This window comes from Balaenoptera ricei, chromosome 7, assembly GCF_028023285.1.
Source record: "Balaenoptera ricei isolate mBalRic1 chromosome 7, mBalRic1.hap2, whole genome shotgun sequence".
Classification (NCBI taxonomy): domain Eukaryota; kingdom Metazoa; phylum Chordata; class Mammalia; order Artiodactyla; family Balaenopteridae; genus Balaenoptera; species Balaenoptera ricei.
This window is the reverse complement of record NC_082645.1, coordinates 18,185,647-18,203,190: the sequence shown is the minus strand read 5'-3', so window position 1 is coordinate 18,203,190 and position 17,544 is coordinate 18,185,647. Positions and strand designations below refer to the sequence as shown.

The 17,544-nt window shown below is 38.6% G+C and overlaps 1 protein-coding gene across 8 annotated transcripts in view; it reads left to right on the top strand.

The window, feature by feature from the left end:
- Positions 1-17,544, top strand: part of OCA2 (OCA2 melanosomal transmembrane protein) — a 298,538-nt gene that overhangs the window by 262,463 nt on the left and 18,531 nt on the right. For all 8 annotated transcript variants that reach the window (XM_059927745.1, XM_059927747.1, XM_059927740.1 and 5 more), the window contains one exon: positions 12,223-12,316. In XM_059927745.1, coding sequence (XP_059783728.1) covers positions 12,223-12,316 — 94 coding nt within the window. The remainder of the gene's footprint in view (positions 1-12,222; positions 12,317-17,544) is intronic.

The following is a 17,544-nucleotide window of genomic DNA, read 5'->3' as shown; positions in this document are numbered from 1 at the left end:
TTGTCCTCTTTTGCCTGAGCCCTAAAGTCTCTCCATTTGTCTCATGTTTGAAGAGGCAATGAAGTCCTGAAGTTCAGTAATTTGGTGCCAAATTTCATAAGGAATATTGGTCTGTAGTTTTATTTTCTTGCAGTGTCTTTATCTGGCTTGGATATCAGAGTAATGCTGACCTCATAGAATGAGTAAGGAAATATTTCCTCTTCAGGTTTTGGAATAGTTTGATAAGTATTGGTGTTAACTTTTCTTTAAATGTTTGGAAAAATTCACCAGTTTGGAAGAGTTCCTTCCTTTTCAAAAATTTGGAAGAGTTTGAGAAGCATTCGCATTAATTCTTCTTTAAATGGTTGGTAGAATTCTCCAGTGAAACCACCTGGTCTTGGGCTTTTCTTTTTTGGGAGATTTTTGATTACAGATTCAATCTCATTACTAGTTATGTGTCTATTCAGATTTTCTATTTCTTCCTGATTCAGTGTTGGTAGGATGTATGTTTTGAGGTCCATTTTCTCCAGGTTGTCCACTATGCTGTATAATTGTTCATAGTAGTCTCCTGTGATCCTATGTGTTTCTAGGTGTTATAATACCTCCTTTTTCATTTGTATTTATTTGAACTCTCTCTTTCTTTTATTATTCTAGTTAAAGGTTTGTCAATTTTGTTTCTTTTCAAAAAACCAGATCTTAGTTTTTATTGACCTTTTTAATGGTTTTCTAGTCTATTTCATTTATTTATGCTCTAATCGTTGTTATTTTCTTACTATGCTAACTCTGGGATTAGTTTGCTTGTCCAGTTCCTTGAGGTGTAAATAGTTAGGTTGTTTATTTGAGATCTTTCTTTTTTCTTAATGTAGGCATTTATAGCTATAAACTTCCCTTTCAGAATTATTTTTGCTGTATCCCATAGATTTTGGTATGCTGTTTTTCCATTTTTGTTTGTCTAGATTTCTTTTTAAACATCTTTATTAGAGTATAATTGCTTTACAGTGGTGTGTTAGTTTCTGTTTATAACAAAGTGAATCAGCTATACATATACATATATCACATTATCTCCTCCCTCTTGCATATCCCTCCCATCCTCCCTATTCCACCCCTCTAAGTGGTCACAAAGCATTGAGCTGATCTCCCTGTGCTATGCAGCTTCTTCCCACTAGCTATCTTTTTACATTTGGTAGTGTATATATGTCCATGCCACTGTCAAACATTGTCCCAGGTTACCCTTCCCCCTCCCAGTGTCAAGTCCATTCTCTGTGTCTGCATCTTTATTCCTGTCCTGCTCCTAGGCTCTTCAGAATCATTTTTTTTTTTAGATTCCATATATATGAGTTAGCTTACAGTATTTGTTTTTCTCTTTCTGACTTACTTCAGCCTGTATGACAGACTCTAGGTCCATCCACCTCACTACAAATAACTCAATTTCGTTTCTTTTTATGGCTGAGTAATATTCCATTGTATATATGGGCCACATCTTCCTTATCCATTCATCTGTCGATGGACACTTAGGTTGCCTCCATGTCCTGGCTATTGTAAATAGAGCTGCAATGAATATTGTGGTACATAACTCTTTCTGAATTGTGGTTATCTCAGGGTATGTGCCCAGTAGTGGGATTGCTGGGTCGTATGGTAGTTCTATTTTTAGTTTTTTAAAGAACCTCCATACTCTTCTCCATAGTGGCTATATCAATTTACAGTCCCACCAACAGTGCAAGAGGGTTGCCTTTCCTCCACACCCTCTCCAGCATTTATTGTTTATAGATTTTTTATGATGGTCATTCTGATGGGTGTGAGGTGATACCTTATTGCAGTTTTGATTTGCGTTTCTCTAATGATTAGTGATATTGAGCATTCATTCATGTGTTTGTTGGCAATCTGTATATCTTCTTTGAAGAAATGTCTATTTAGGTCTTCTGCCCATTTTGGATTGGGTTGTTTGTCTTTTTGATATTGAGCTGCATGAGCTGCTTGTAAAATTTGGGGATTAATCCTTGGTCAGTTGCTTCATTTGCAAATATTTTCTCCCATTCTCAGGGTTGTCTTTTCATGTTGTTTATGATTTCCTTTGCTGTGCAAAAGCTTTTAAGTTTCATTAGGTCCCATTTGTTTATTTTTGTTTTTATTTCCATTTCTCCAGAAGGTGGGTCAAAAAGGATCTTGCTGTGATTTATGTCATAGAGTGTTCTGCCTATGTTTTCCTCTAAGAGTTTTATAGTTTCTGGCCTTATATTTAGGTCTTTAATCCATTTTGAGTTTATTTTTGTGTATGGAGTTAGGGAGTGTTCTAATTTCATTCTTTTACATGTAGCTGTCCACTTTTCCCAGCACCATTTATTGAAGAGGCTCACTTCTCAATTGTATATTATTGCATCCTATATCAAAGATAAGGTGACCATATGTGCGTGGGTTTATCTCTGGGCTTTCTATCCTGTTCCAATGATCTATATTTCTGTTTCTGTGCCAGTACCATACTGTCTTGATTACTGTAGCTTTGTAGTATAGTCTGAAGTCAGGGAGCCTGATTCTTCAGGCTCTGTTTTTCTTTCTCAAGATTGCTTTGGTTATTCAGGGTCTTTGATGTTTCCATACAAATTGTGAAATTTTTTGTTCTAGTTCTGTGAAAAATGCCATTGGTAGTTTGATAGGGATGGCATTGAATCTGTAGATTGTGTTGGATAGTATAGTCATTTTCACAATGTTGATTCTTCCAATCCAAGAACATGGTATATCTCTCCATCTGTTTGTATCACCTTTAATTTCTTTCATCAGTGTCTTATAGTTTTCTGCATACAGGTCTTTTGTCTCCTTAGGTAGGTTTATTCCTAGGTATTTTATTCTTTTTGTTTCAATGGTAAATGGGAGTGTTTCCTTAATTTCTCTTTCAGATTTTTCATCACTGGTGTATAGGAATGCAAGAGATTTCTGTGCATTAATTTTGTATCCTGCTACCCTATGAAATTCATTGATTAGCTCTAGTAGTTTTCTGGTAGCATCTTCAGGATTTTCTATGTATAATATCATGTCATTTGCAAGCAGTGGCACTTTTACTTCTTCTTTTCCATCTGGATTCCTTTTGTTGCCTTTTCTTCTCTGATTGCTGTGGCTAAAACTTCCAAAACTATGTTGAATAATAGTGGTGAGAGTGGACAACCTTATCATTTTCCTGATCTTAGAGGAAAAGTTTTCGGTTTTTCACCATTGAGAACGATGTAGGCTCTGGGTTTGTCATAGGTAGTCTTTATTATGTTGAGGTAAGTTCCCTCTATGCCTACTTTCTGCAGGGCTTTTATCATAAATCCATGTTGAATTTTGTCGAAATCTTTCTCTGCATATCTATTGAGATGATCATATGGTTTTTATCCTTCAGTTTGTTAATATGGTGTATTGCATTGATTGATTTGCATACATTGAAGAATCCTTGCATTCTGCAGATAAACTCCACTTGATCATGGTGTATGATCCTTTTATTGTGCTGTTGGATTCTGTTCGCTAGTATTTTGTTGAGGATTTTTGCATCTATGTTCATCAGTGATATTGGCCTGTAGTTTTCTTTTTTTGTGACATCATTGTCTGGTTTTGGTATCAGGGTGATGGTGGCCTCGTAGAATGAGTTTGGGAGTGTTCCTCCCTCTGCTATATTTTGGAAGAGTTTGAGAAGGATAGGTGTTAGCTCTTCTCTAAATGTTTGTTAGAATTCACCTGTGAAGCCATCTGGTCCTGGGCTTTTGTTTGTTGGAAGATTTTTAATCACAGTCTCAATTACAGTGCTTGTGATTGGTCTGTTTATATTTTCTATTTCTTCCTGGTTCAGTATCGTAAGGTTGTGCTTTTCTAAGAATTTTTCCATTTCTTCCACATTGTCCATTTTTTTGGCGTATAGTTGCTTCTAGTAATCTCTCATGATTCTTTGTATTTCTGCAGTGTCAGTTGTTACTTCTCCTTTTTCATATCTAATTCTATTGGTTTGAGTCTTCTCCCTTTTTTTCTTGCTGAGTCTGGCTAATGGTTTATCAATTTTGTTTATCTTCTCAAGAAGCAGCTTTTAGTTTTATTGATCTGTGCTATTGTTTCCTTCATTTCTTTTTCATTTATTTGTAATCTGATCTTTATGATTGCTTTCCTTCTGCTAACTTTGGGGGTTTTTTGTTCTTCTTTCTCTAATTGCTTTAGGTGTAACGTTAGGTTGTTTATCTGAGATGTTTCTTGTTTCTTGAGGTAGGCTTGTATTGCTATAAAGTTCCCTTGTAGAACTGCTTTTGCTGCATCACATAGGTTTTGGGTCATCGTGTTTTCATTGTCATTTGTTTCTAGGTTTCTTTCTTTTTGATTTCCTCTCTGATTTCTTCAATGATCTCTTGCTTATTTTGTAGTGTATTGTTTAGTTTCCATTTTTTTGTATTTTTTACAGATTTTTTTCCTGTACTTGATAACTAGTCTCATAGCGTTGTGGTCAGAAAAGATACTTGATATGATTTCAATTTTCTTAAAGTTACCAAGGCTTTATTTGTGATCCAAGGTATTATCTATCCTGGACATTTTTCCATGAGCACTTGAGAAGAAAGTGTAAACTGCTGTTTGTGGATGGAATGTCCTATAAATATCACTTAAGTCCATCTTGATTATTGTATCATTTAAAGCTTGTGTTTCCTTCTCTATTTGCATTTTGGATGATCTGTCTATTGATGAAATTGGGGTGTTAAAGATCCCTACTCTGATTGTGTTATTGTCAGTTTCCCCTTCTATGGTTGTTAGTATTTGCCATATGTATTGAGGCGCTCCTATGTTGGTTGCATAAATATTTACCATTGTTATATCTTCTTTTTGGATTGATCCCTTGATCATTATGTAGTATCCTTCTTTGTCTCTTGTAATAGTCTTTATTTTAAAGTCTATTTTTTCTGATATGAGAATTGCTGCTCCAGCTTTCTTGTGATTTCCATTTGCATGGAATATCTTTTTCCATCCCCTCACTTTCAGTCTGTATGTGTCCCTAGGTCTGAAGTGGGTCTCTGGTAGACAACATATATACAGGTGTTGTTTTTGTAACCATTCAGCCAGCCTATGTCTTTTCGTTGGAGCATTTAATCTATTTACATTTAAGGTAACTATCGATATGTATGTTCCTATTACCATTTTCTTAATTGTTTTGGGTTTGTTATTGTAGGTCTTTTCCTTCTTTTGTGTTTCCTGCCTAGAGAAGTTCCTTTAGCATTTATTGTAAAGCTGGTTTGGTGGTGCTGAATTCTCTTAGCTTTTGCTTGTCTGTAAAGATTTTAATTTCTCCATCGAATCTGAATGAGATCCTTCTGGGTAGAGTAATCTTGGCTGTAGATTTTTCCCTTTCATCATTTTAAATATGTGCTGCCACTCCCTTGTGCCTTGAAGAGTTTCTGCTGAAAGATCAGCTTTTAACCTTATGGGGTTTCCCTTGTATGTTAATTGTTGCTTTTCCCTTGCTGCTTTTAGTATTTTTTCTTTGTATTTAATTTTTGATAGTTTGATTAATATGTGTCTTGGCATGTTTCTCCTTGGATTTATCCTGTATGGGATTCTCTGCACTTCCTGGACTTGATTAACTATTTTCTTACCCATATTAAGGAAGTTTTCAACTATAATCTCTTTGAATATTTTCTCAATCCCTTTCTTTTTCTCTTCTTCTGGGACCCCTATAATTCGAATGTTTGTGCATTTGATGTTGTCCCAGAAGTCTCTAAGACTGTCCTCAATTCTTTTCATTCTTTTGTTCTTTATTCTGCTCTGCAGTAGTTATTTCCATTATTTTATCTTCCAGGTCACTTATCCGTTCTTCTGCCTCAGTTATTCTGCTATTGATTCCTTCTAGAGAATTTTAAATTTCATTTATTGTGTTGTCCATCATTGTTTGTTTGCTCTTTAGTTCTTCTAGGTCCTTGTTAAATGTTTCTTGCATTTTCTCCATTCTATTTCCACGATTTTGGAATATCTTTACTATCATTTCCTACTTCACTATCATTTGCTATCATTCACTACTCTGAATTCTTTTTCAGGTAGACTGCCTATTTCTTCTTCATTTGTTTGGGCTGGTGGGTTTATAGATTGCTCCTTCATCTGCTGTGTGTTTCTCTGTCTTCTCATTTTGCTTAACTTACTGTGTTTTGGGTCTCCTTTTCACAGGCTGCAGGTTTGTAGTTCCCATTGTTTTTGGTGTCTGCCCCCAGTGGGTAAGGTTGGTTCACTGGGTTGTGTAGGCTTCCTGGTGGAGGGGACTGGTGCCTGTGCTCTGGTGGATGAGGCTCGATCTTGTCTTTCTGGTGGGCAGTACTGAGTCTGGTGGTGTGTTTTGGAGTTCTGTGACCTTATTATGATTTTAGTTAGCCTCTCTGCTAATGAGTGGTGTTGTGTTCCTGTCTTGGTAGTTTTTTGCCATAGGGTGTCCAGCACTGTAGCTTGCTGGTCGTTGAGTGTAGCTGGGTCTTAGTGCTGATATGGAGATCTATGGGAGAGCTTTCGCCATTTGATATTACATGGAGCCAGGAGGTCTCTTGTGGACCAATGTCCTGAACTCGGCTCTCCCTCCTCTGAGGCTCAGGTCTGACACCCGGCCAGAGCATGAAAACCCTGTCAGCCACAGAGTTCAGAAGTAAAGGGAGAAAAAAAGAAAGAAAGAGAGAGAGAGAAAGGAAGAGAGAGAGAGAAAGAAAGAAAGGGAAAGAAAGAAAGAAAATAAAACAAAATAAAATAAAGTTATTAAAATTAAAAATAAAAAATTATTAAAAATAAAAATTTAAATGTAATTTAAAAAGGAAAGGAAGAAAAGAGAGCAACCAAATGAAAAAAACCAATCCACCAATGATAACAAACACTAAAATCTATACTAAAAAAATAATAATAACTGTACTGACAGAACTTTAGGACAAATGGTAAAAGCAAAGCTATACAGAGAAAATCACAGAAAGAAGCATACACATACACACTCACAAAAAGAGAAAAAGGAAAAAAAAGTTTATCTATATATAAAAAAAGGAAGATAACAAACAAATCAATAAACAAATCTACCAATGATAATAAACTCTAATTGCTAAACTCAGATAATCATAAAACCAAAAACAAATTAGATGCAGAAAGCAAACTCCAAGTCTACAGTTGCTCCCAAAGTCCACCACCTCAATTTTGGGATGATATGTCATCTATTCATGTATTCCAGAGATACAAGGTACATCAAGATGATTGTGGAGATTTAATCTGCTGCTCCTGAGGCTGCTGGGAGAAATTTCCCTTTCTTTTCTTTGTTTGCAGAGCTGCTGGGGTTCAGCTTTGGATTTTGCCCCGCCTCTGTGTGTACGTCACCTGAGGGCATCTGTTCCCTGCCCAGACATGATGGGGTTAAAGTAGTAGCTGATTATGGGGCTTGGGCTCACTCAGGCCGGGGGGAGGTAGGGGTACGGAATGCAGTGTGAGCCTGTGGTGGCAGAGGCTGGTGTGACATTGCAACCGCCTGAGGTGTGCTGTGTGTTCTCCCAGGATAGTTGTCTGTGGATCACGGGACCCTGGCAGTGGCGCGCTGCACAGGTTCCTGGGAGGGGAAGTGTGAATAGTGACCTGTGCTTGCACACAGGACTCTTGGTGGCTGCAGCAGCAGCCTTAGCGTTTCATGCCCATCTCTGGTGTCCACGCTGATACCCCCAGCTCTCACCCATCTCTGGAGCTCATTTAGGCAGTGCTCTGAATCCCCTCTCCTCGCACACCCCGAAAAAATGGTCCTTTGCTTCTTAGGCAGTTCCAGACTTTTTCCCGGACTCCCTCCTGGCTAGCTGTGGTGCACTAGCCCCATTCAGGCTGTGTTCACACAGCCAACCCCAGTCCTCTCCCTGGGATGTGACCTCTGAATCCCGAGCCTCAGCTCCCAGCTCCCATTCACCCCAATGGGTGAGCAGACAAATGTCTCAGGCTGGTGATTGCTGTTCGGCACCAATCCTCTTTGTGGGGATCTCTTCACTTTGCCCTCTGCACCCCTATTGCTGTGCTCTCCTGCGTGGATCCAAAGCTTTCCCCCTGCCACCCCCGTCTCGACCAGTGAAGGGGCTTTCTAGTGTGTGGAAACTTTTCCTCCTTCACAGCTCCCTCCCAGAGGTGCAGGTCCTGTCCCTATTCTTTTGTCTCTGTTTTTTCTTTTTTCTTTTGCCCTACCCAGGTACATTGGGGAGTTTCTTGCCTTTTGGGTTGTCTGAGGTCTTCTGCCAGCATTCAGTAGGTGTTCTGTAGGAGTTGTTCCACATGTAGGTGTATTTCTGATGTATTTGTGGGGAGGAAGATGATCTCCACGTCTTACTCCTCCATCATCTTGAAGGTCTGTCTAGATATTTTTTGATTTCCCTTTTTATTTCTTCTTTGACCCACTGATTCTTCAGGAGCATGTGGTTTCATTTCCATATATTTGTGAGTTGTCCAGCTTTCTTCTTGTTATTGATGTCTAGTTTCACACCATTGTAATTGTAAAAGATCATTGATATGATTTCTTTCTTCTTAAATTTCTTAAGACTCGTTTCGTGACTTAATGTATGATCTATCCTGGAGAATGCTCAGTGTGTGCTTGACAAGAATGTGCATTTTGCGGCTATTGGATGGAATGTTCTGTATATGACTGTTAGGACTATTTATTTTAAAGTGTAGTTTAAACCCAATATTTCTTCATTAATTTTCTGTCTGGATGATCTTTCTTTACATAAGACATTGAAATCCACTGATCTGTTAATAGTTGCTTAATATAGTTAGGTGCTCTGATGTAGGATGTACATATATTCACAATTGTAAAAGCTATCAATGAATTGACTCCTTTATTATTATATAGTGACTTTTTTGGTCTCTTAACAGTTTTTGACGTAAAGTCTATTTTTTCTGATGTAAAAATCTACTTCTGCTCTCTTTTGGTTTTCATTTGCATAGAATATCTTTTTCCATCACTCCACTTTGAGCCTATGTGTGTCCTGTGACAGCATATAGTTGGGGCTTGTTTTTGTTTGTTTGTTGTTTTTCTTTTCTTTTTTAAAAAATCCATTCAGCCACTCTGTGCCCTTTGATTGGAGAATTTAACCCATTTACCTTTAAAGTGATTGTTGATAGGTAAGGACTTACTATTGCTGTCTTGTTTATTGTTGTTTTCTGGCTATTTTGTAGTTCTTTTGTATCTTTCTTGTTGTCTTCCTTTGTAAATTGATAAGCTTCTGTAGTGGTATGTTTTCATTCTCTTCTCTTTATCTTGTGTGTATATGTTATAGGTTTTTGTAGTGTGGTTACCCTGAAGCCTTAATAAAATATCTTATAACAGTCTATTTTAACTAATGACTCAACTTTAATTGCATACAAAAAATCTATTGTTTTACTTCACACTACATTTAATGTTTTTTGTGTCACAATGTACATCTTTTAATCTTGTGTTTTCATTAACAAGTTCCTGTAACTATAGTTATGTTAATACTTTCATCTTTTAACATTTATACTAGGGTTAAGTGATTCACACATCACCATTACAGTGTTAAGAGTGTTCTGAATTTGACTGTATACTTACCAATGAATTTTATACTATCCTTTTTTCATGTTATTAATTAACATGTTTTCATTTCAGCTTGAAGAATTTTCTTCAGCATTTCTTGCAAGGCTGGTCTAGTGGTAATGAACTCCCTCAGCTTCTGTTTGTTTGGGAAAGTCTTTATCTTTCCTTCATTTCTGAAGGACAGCTTTGCTAGGTAAAGTGTTTTTGGTTGGTAGGTTTTTTTCTTTCAGCACTTTGTATATATCATCCCATTCTCTTGTGAATTGTAAGGTTTCTACTGAGAAATCCACTGATAGCCTTGTGGGGGATTCCTTTTATGAGAGAAATTTATTTTCTCTTGCTGCTTTTAAAATTCTCTCTTTGTCTTTGATTTTAGACACTTTTATTATAATATGTCCTAACGAAGAATATTTTAGATTGAAATTTTGGGGTGATTTATTAACTTCATGAACTTGGATTATTCAAATCTTCCCCCAGATTTGGGAGTTCTTAGCCATTATTTCTTTAAATAAGATTTCTGCCCCCTTTCCTCTCTTCCCCTTCTGGGACTACAATGATACATAGGTTTTTTTTCTGTAGGCTTTCTTCATTTCTCTTCATTCTCTTTTCTTTTTGCTCCTCTGATTGGATAATTTCAAATGACTTGTCTTTGATCTCACTGATTCTTCTGCTTAATCCAGTATGCTGTTGAAGCTCTCTATTGAATTTTTCAGTTCAGTCATTGTATTCTTCAGCTCCAAAATTTCTATTTGGTTCTTCTTAATGTTTTCTGTCTCTTTGTTGAACTTCTCATTTTGTTCTTGTTTTGTTTTCCTATTTTTTCTAAATTGTTTATTTGAGTTCTCTTGTAGCTCTCTGAGCATCTTTAGAACAATTATTTTGAATTCTGTGTCTGACAATTCCTGAATCTCCATTTCTTTGGGGTCAATCATTGGAAGTTTACACTCTTTCTTTGGTGGAGTCATGTTTCCCTGATTCTTCTTGTTCCCTGTAGCCTGGCACAAGTGTCTGCACATGTGGAGAAGCAGTCATCTCTTCCAGACTTTATGGAAAATATCTTCACCTGCAGTTGGGGGCATGCTTGAGAGTACCATGACCTGAGCACAGGGCACCAATTGTGAGGGCATGTGGCAGCTCTAGTTCCAGGGTGCATGGTGATTTGTTGGCTCAGCATGCTGGAGTCCACATTGTTGATAGTGTGTGGTCCTTGGTGAGTGGTGTTGATGGTCCCAGAGACTGCAAGGACTGTTGTGGTCCTCAGTGATGCCTCCAGTTCCTGCAGCTAGGGACCAGGGTTGATGAAAGTGGTGATCAGAGCTGGTGGTGTATGCACACTTGGCTGCAGGGGCCAGCAGCAGGTGCCTGTGTGGTGTCAAGGGCCAGTTACAAACACGCATATACTGGTGGGGTTCTGGTGAAGCAGCAAGGACTGAGGCCACCTGTAGTTGCACTGGAAGCTGCAGGGGCCCTTCTCTTGGTGTAGATCTGTCTGTTTCACTGGAGACCACTGCAGAAGGCATGCAAGTGAAGTCCTATTGCAGAGATAAAAGGATGGGGAGTGATCCGATCTTCCCAAATAAGCAATGAGGTGTTGCTTTTATGACATCCGGAAACCTGGTGTCCAGTAGAGTGTGGCTCTGTTGTCCCCTAATTCTCTATAGCAAATGAAATCACATGTCATTTACATATCTCCACATTGTTTTTAGCTTTCTGTCTGCGATTTTGGGTAGTCCTTTCCAGATGGATTACTGTTGGAGCCCTCCTCTTCCTGCTCTTTACAGAGGTTCACACAAGGCAACTGTTCCAAGGCAGCAGGTCCAGGGGTCCCTCCTTAACCTCTAATGGGCTGCTCCGAGGAACCTAACAGTGATAACATGGACTAACATCTCCTGAGCGTGCTGGAAGGAGGTCCAGTGACTACATCTTCTTCTGTCCTTCATTAGCAACATGAGCCACAAGGGGGCATGTTTTGGGAACACAAATTTCTCACAGAAACGTCACAACTGCTACGTGTTTCACTGATTACTATAATGTGAAATTTATCCCTATTAGAAAGATGCACTGGATGCTGTCATGATTTACTAGAGAATACTACTTCCTAGTCATTGAATCTGATGCCTGTTACATCACAAACATCAGCAGGTGTGTGATGACTGCACAGAGGCAGTAGTGAGAAATGGTTTAGCACCGGTTTACCTGCATGCAGTTTAGAATCAGAGAACTGATTCTGGCTTGGCCACTTACAAGATCTGTGTCTCTCCATGTCTCGATGTCCTTATCTATCAATTGAGGGAATAACATACACACTGGAGGAAGTTTGAAGATTAAATAAGATGATGTATGCATGGAGTTAGTGTAGAACTTGATCCATTGCAGGGCTAATAAATGCTGGTCAGATGGTTGTGGCCCCAAGCACTGTGTTAGATTCTATGCGACTTCACCCCATTTAGGAATCCACAGCAGAAGCTGGAGAAGGAGCTGAGGAGAAGGGGGACCAGTTGTCATGTGGCTGGAAACAAAGACTTACTGATGGGCTCAAATTCAAGGTTTTGTGGATTCTGAAGTTTGCTTTGGTTTCCTTTTGAACATCCTGTGCTCCATACAGTTTGACTGCTAAAAAAGTGCTTTGGATTTTGCAAGTTGGTCATAGAATGGGCAACTCCTCTGGGCTTCCATGGACCTGATATCAGTGTCCTTTTCCTCCACAGATTCCTGTGCTCCTGAACCTGAGCAGAGACCCTGAGGTCAGCCTGCCTGTGCCACCGCTCATGTATGCCCTTGCCCTCGGCGCCTGCCTGGGAGGTAAGGGGGTGTTAATGCATTTGAGGGAGGGCCCCCTGACACTGTGGTGAGCCTGAAGTGATGATTAATGCATGCCAAATTGAAAGTAAAGTAGGAATAGTCCAGATGATTTCCTGAGTGGAAACCCATCTTCACCTTTGACTGGAGCAGTTCTAGGCATACTCAGTTCCTCTGCATGGCCTGTCACTTCTCACTCTCTGCAGAACTGCCCCTGACATTCTAAGTCTGTGGCCTGAGGATGATCATTATGACATCTCAAAGTTAACCTGCTCCCACAATGCATGCAGATGTGGCTTAGGTTTAGAAACAGATATTGAATCAGAAACCATCCTCGGTGGCAGCTTCTTATTCCCTTTTAAAGCAGTGTGTGTTGGGGAGGAGGTGAAGTGATGAATGAGTAAGCTAAGAAGTAGAGACTCTAACCTAAGAGTAAGAAGAAAGATTTTTAAAAAGTCTTTTTGGCTGGAGGAGTGTGTTGTCCTGTGGAGTCATTGAAAAGCCAATTAGAAAAATGTTGGGAGAGACTAACCTCTGGTGAGTAAACACAAAGGCTTTGGATGTGATTGTATTTGGAAGAAGGCCTAATCTCCTTTGGGAACACAAGAGGATTGTGAGAATCTTAGATAAACACACTAGATACCTTTTAAGTTTTTATTTTTACATCCAGATATTCTTAGATAGTCTAGCTTTCTCTTTTATTTGATTTGTCTCAACTATTAGATCAACAAATTTCTTTTTAGTTTATCTTCTTGTTTGTAAAGCGGGATTAATGTCATTCAGTGAAGTTGCTGTGATTTCTGGAGAGCTAATTCACCTAATCCAGCAACTGAGGCCTCACGTTCTGAGTGCAGGGTTGTTAAAATGGCCCCCATCTGAGATCAGCCCCAGGAAAAGCAATAACTGCATTCACAGCTGCATTTAATATCAGTGGCAGAAACAGAATCCAAAGACACCTGGAAACGTGTCCTCTGTGTGAAATTTTGTTCGTTAAACCTTATTGAACATCTTCTATACCCTGGCATTTTCCTTCAGAGTGGGGAGACAGTCACCTAAGCTAAGATTATAACATAAACGTATCCTCTCATGGCCAACTGCATAGAGTGCTCAGGGGGTACCAGGGAGACTGAGGGAAAGTCAGGAATGGCTCTCCAGAGGGGAAGTTTTGAGCTGGGTCTCAAAGGATGAGAAGACTCCTGGGCTAGTTCAGATTCCCCCAGAACATGTATAATGAATATGGAGGGGACTATCAAGGAGAGAAGTTAACGTGGACCATTTGTATGGCTAATAACTTAAAATATGATTAAACATTTGTTGACTGAGCCCCTTTTGTAGCTATAGTGAACAATAAAATAGTAAGCCATGGGATCTTTTTAACCTAGTAGCTCTGGTCATTGAATGGTACTTTTTCCTGGTACAGTGGATGCCTACTTGTGCTGGGTGTTAGCTCTACATTTATTCTATTGGGGGACCTTCTCTCATTAACTCAGAGTTTGACAATTTAAAAAATTCTGGTAAAATATACATAACATAAATTTTATAATTTTAACCAATTTTAAGTGTACAGTTCAGTGACATTAAGTGCATTCATATTGTGCAATCATCACCACTATCCATCTCCAGAACTTTTTCATCACCCCAAACTGAAACTTTGTACCCATTAAACCATAATTCCCCAGTCCCACAGGGTTTGATATTTTGAAGACCATTTTAAATAGAAATTTTCAGTTGGTTTGAGAAATGTCATTTGTTCTATAAATTGGGTGTGACTCACTAAATAGTTTGAAGCAAAAAGTCTTTCCTGGTCTGCTCTCAGTACCTTTTGATTGCTCTTTTTACTAAGAGCTAAGAACAATTCAAATAAGTCTTAAGAAAAATCTGCCTTAGCCTGGGTGTCCTAGAAGGCAGAGGTTGAGGCAAGTTTGCATGCTGAAGATTTATCGGGACATGTACTCCTAGGGCAGGAAGACTGAGGGAGGAAGTGAGGTAAAGCAGTGAAGGAGAGAAAGCAAATACATGGTACATTACAAAGCTAGTAACAGCTTCAAAAGAAATCAAAGCCAATTTTTAGTTAGGTGGGGATGGGACATTTTCTAGATGGTTCCTGAGGAACAGAAAAGCTAAGTGAAATCTCTTAGTGCCTTTGTAGAGTGTGCAGTGAAGCGGGTTATGCTGCAGAACCAATGAGAGAAACGCTTCAGAGACATGCTGGGCCTTTGCAGACTACACTGAAGTGGGGACAGGGCAGAGAGCCACCTTTTGAAGGGTGGACAGCCAGGAAAGAACTTTACAGAGAATCTTCAGCAATCAGCAAGTTATAAACCTGTTAGAAAATTGATGACTCAGCTATATAGCCAGAAATCCAGAATCTTCCTTTGCTCATATCTCTATTTCAGAGAACTCCTCATCCCACCCTCAAAACATTTGCAGCTGGTGTGAAATTGAATTCAACTTAAGGTGAAACAAAGCCAGATCCAGCTCAGCAACAGATTAGATTGGCTCCATGCCCTGCACTGACAGCCTGGCACAAATGGGGATGCACTCTTCAGTGTGTGTGTGTGTGTGCAAATATTATACTTCTGTATCAGTAGTTCTTTACATAAATTGTTCAGCATACCACTACCTTGGTAAAGGATACCTACAAAAACCCTGCATAGAACCTCATACTTACTGTTGAAAAACTGAATGTTTGTCCCCTAAGATTGGGAACAAGGCAAGGATGTCTGCTCTCACCTCTCTTATTCAGCATAGTGCTGGAAAATCTACCTAGTGCAGTAAGGCAAGAAAAGGAAATAAAAGGTATACAGATTAGAAAGGAAGAAATAATTTGGTTCCTACTATAGATGACATGATTGTCTTGGTGGATACCAAAGAATCTATTTTTTTAAAAATCAGAAAACCATATAACTAATATGTGAGCTCAGCAAGGTCACTGGATACAAGATAGACATACAAAAATCAATTTTAGCAATGAACACATGGATACCACAATTAAATATACAATACTATTTAGAATCACTCAAAATATTAAATACTGAAGCTGAAATTACAATATGCTTATACAAGAAATCAATGAAGATCCAAATAATTGGGAAGACATACAGTGTTCATGGATTGGAAGGCTCTACATAGTAAAGATGTAAACTGTCCCCGAATTAATATTTAGGTTTAATGCAATTCCTACCAAAATCTTAGTAAGATTTTTTGTTTATATCTATATCTATAGTATTTATAAATGTACATATGGAATGGAGGACATATAAATTGTAAATATGCACATGAAAGAGATGTTCAACATTATTAACCATGAGGAAAATGCAAATTTAAACCATGATAAGGGAATTCCTTGGCAGTCCAGTGGTTAAGACTTCACCTTCCAATGGCAGGGGGGTGCAGGTTTGATTCCTGGTTGGGAACCTAAGATCCCACATGCCTGGCAGCCAAAAAACCAAAACATAAAAGAGAAGCAATATTGCAAAAAATTCAATAAAGACTTTAAAAATGGTCCACATCAAAAAAAAAAAATCTTAAAACCATGATAACGTATCATCACACACCTATAAGAATGGCTAAAATAAAAAATAGTGAAAACACCAAATGCTGACCAGAATGTGGGAAAAATGGATCACTCAGACATTGTTGTTTGAAATGTAAAATGGCCATCACTCTGGAAAACAATTTGGCAATGTATTAAAAAACTAAGCCTGCAACTGCCATAAAACTCAGCAATTACACTACTAGGAATTTATTCTAGAAAAATAAAAACTTATGTTCACCCCCAAACCTGTACACAAATGTTTATGGAAGCTTTATGTGTAATAGCCAAAAAGTAGAAACAAATCTGATGTCCGTCAACAATAAATTGTTAAACAAACTGTGATACAATACATCCATACCAGGGAAAGCTACTCAGCAATAAAAAATAAATGAGCTATTGATACAAGTGACAACCTTGATGAATTTCCAGAGAATTATGTGGAGTGAAAAAAAGCCAATCTGGAGGAGGCTCCTTCAAGATGGCAGAGAAGTAGGACGTGGAGATCACCTTCCTCCCCACAAATACATCAAAACTACATCTACATGTGGAACAACTCCTACAGAACACCTACTGAACGCTGGCAGAAGACCTCAGACTTCCCAAAAGACACCCTCAGGCGACGTACAGGGCGAGGCGGGGCCAAATCCAAAGCTGAACCCCAGGAGCTCTGTGAATAAAAGAAGAGAAAAGGACATTTCTCCCAGTAGCCTCAGGAGCAGCGGATTAAATCTCCACAGTCAACTTGATGTACCGTGCATCTGTGGAATACCTAAGTAGACAATGAGTCATCCCAAAACTGAGGTGGTGGACTTTGGGAGCAACTGTAGACTTGGGGTTTACTTTCCGCATCTAATTTGTTTCTGGTTTTATGTTTATCTTAGTTTAGTATTTAGAGCTTATTATCATTGGTAGATTTGTTTATTGATTTGGTTGCTCTCTTCCTTTATATACATATATATATCTTTTTTCCTTTTTCTCTTATTGTGAGTGTGTATGTGTATGCTTCTTTGTGTGATTTTGTCTATATAGTTTTGTTTTTGCCATTTGTCCTAGGGTTCTGACTGTCCTTTTTTGGTTTGGTTTTTAGTATAGTTTTTAGTGCTTGTTATAATTGGTGGATTTGTTTTTTGGTTTGGTTTCTTTCGTCTTTCTTTCTCTAAATCACTTTTGATAATTTTTTACTTTTTGATAATTTTTTTATTTTAATAACATTCTTTTCCTCCCTTCCTTCCTTCCTTTCTTTTTTCTTCCTTCCTTCCTTCCTTTCTTTCTTTTCCTTCTTTCTTTCTTTCTTTCTTTCTTTCTTCTTTCTTTCTTTCTTTCTTTCTTTCTTTCTTTCTTTCTTTCTTTCTCTTTCTTCCTTCCTTCCTTTCTCTCTCTCTCTCTCTCTCTCTCTCTCTCTCTCTTTCTTTCTTTCTTTCTTTCTTTTTCTCCCTTTCCTTCCGAGCTGAGTGGCTGACAGAGTCTTGGTGCTCCGTCCGGGAGTCAGACCTGAGCCTCAGAAGAGGGAGAGCTGAGTTCAGGACATTGGCCCACCAGAGACCTCCCAGCCCCACGTAATATCAAACGGTGAAAGCTCTCCCAGAGATTTCCATCTCAACGCTAGGACCAAGCTCCACTCAATGACCAGCAAGCTACAGTGCTGGATACCCTATGCCAAACAACTAGCAAGACAGGAACACAAGCCCACCCA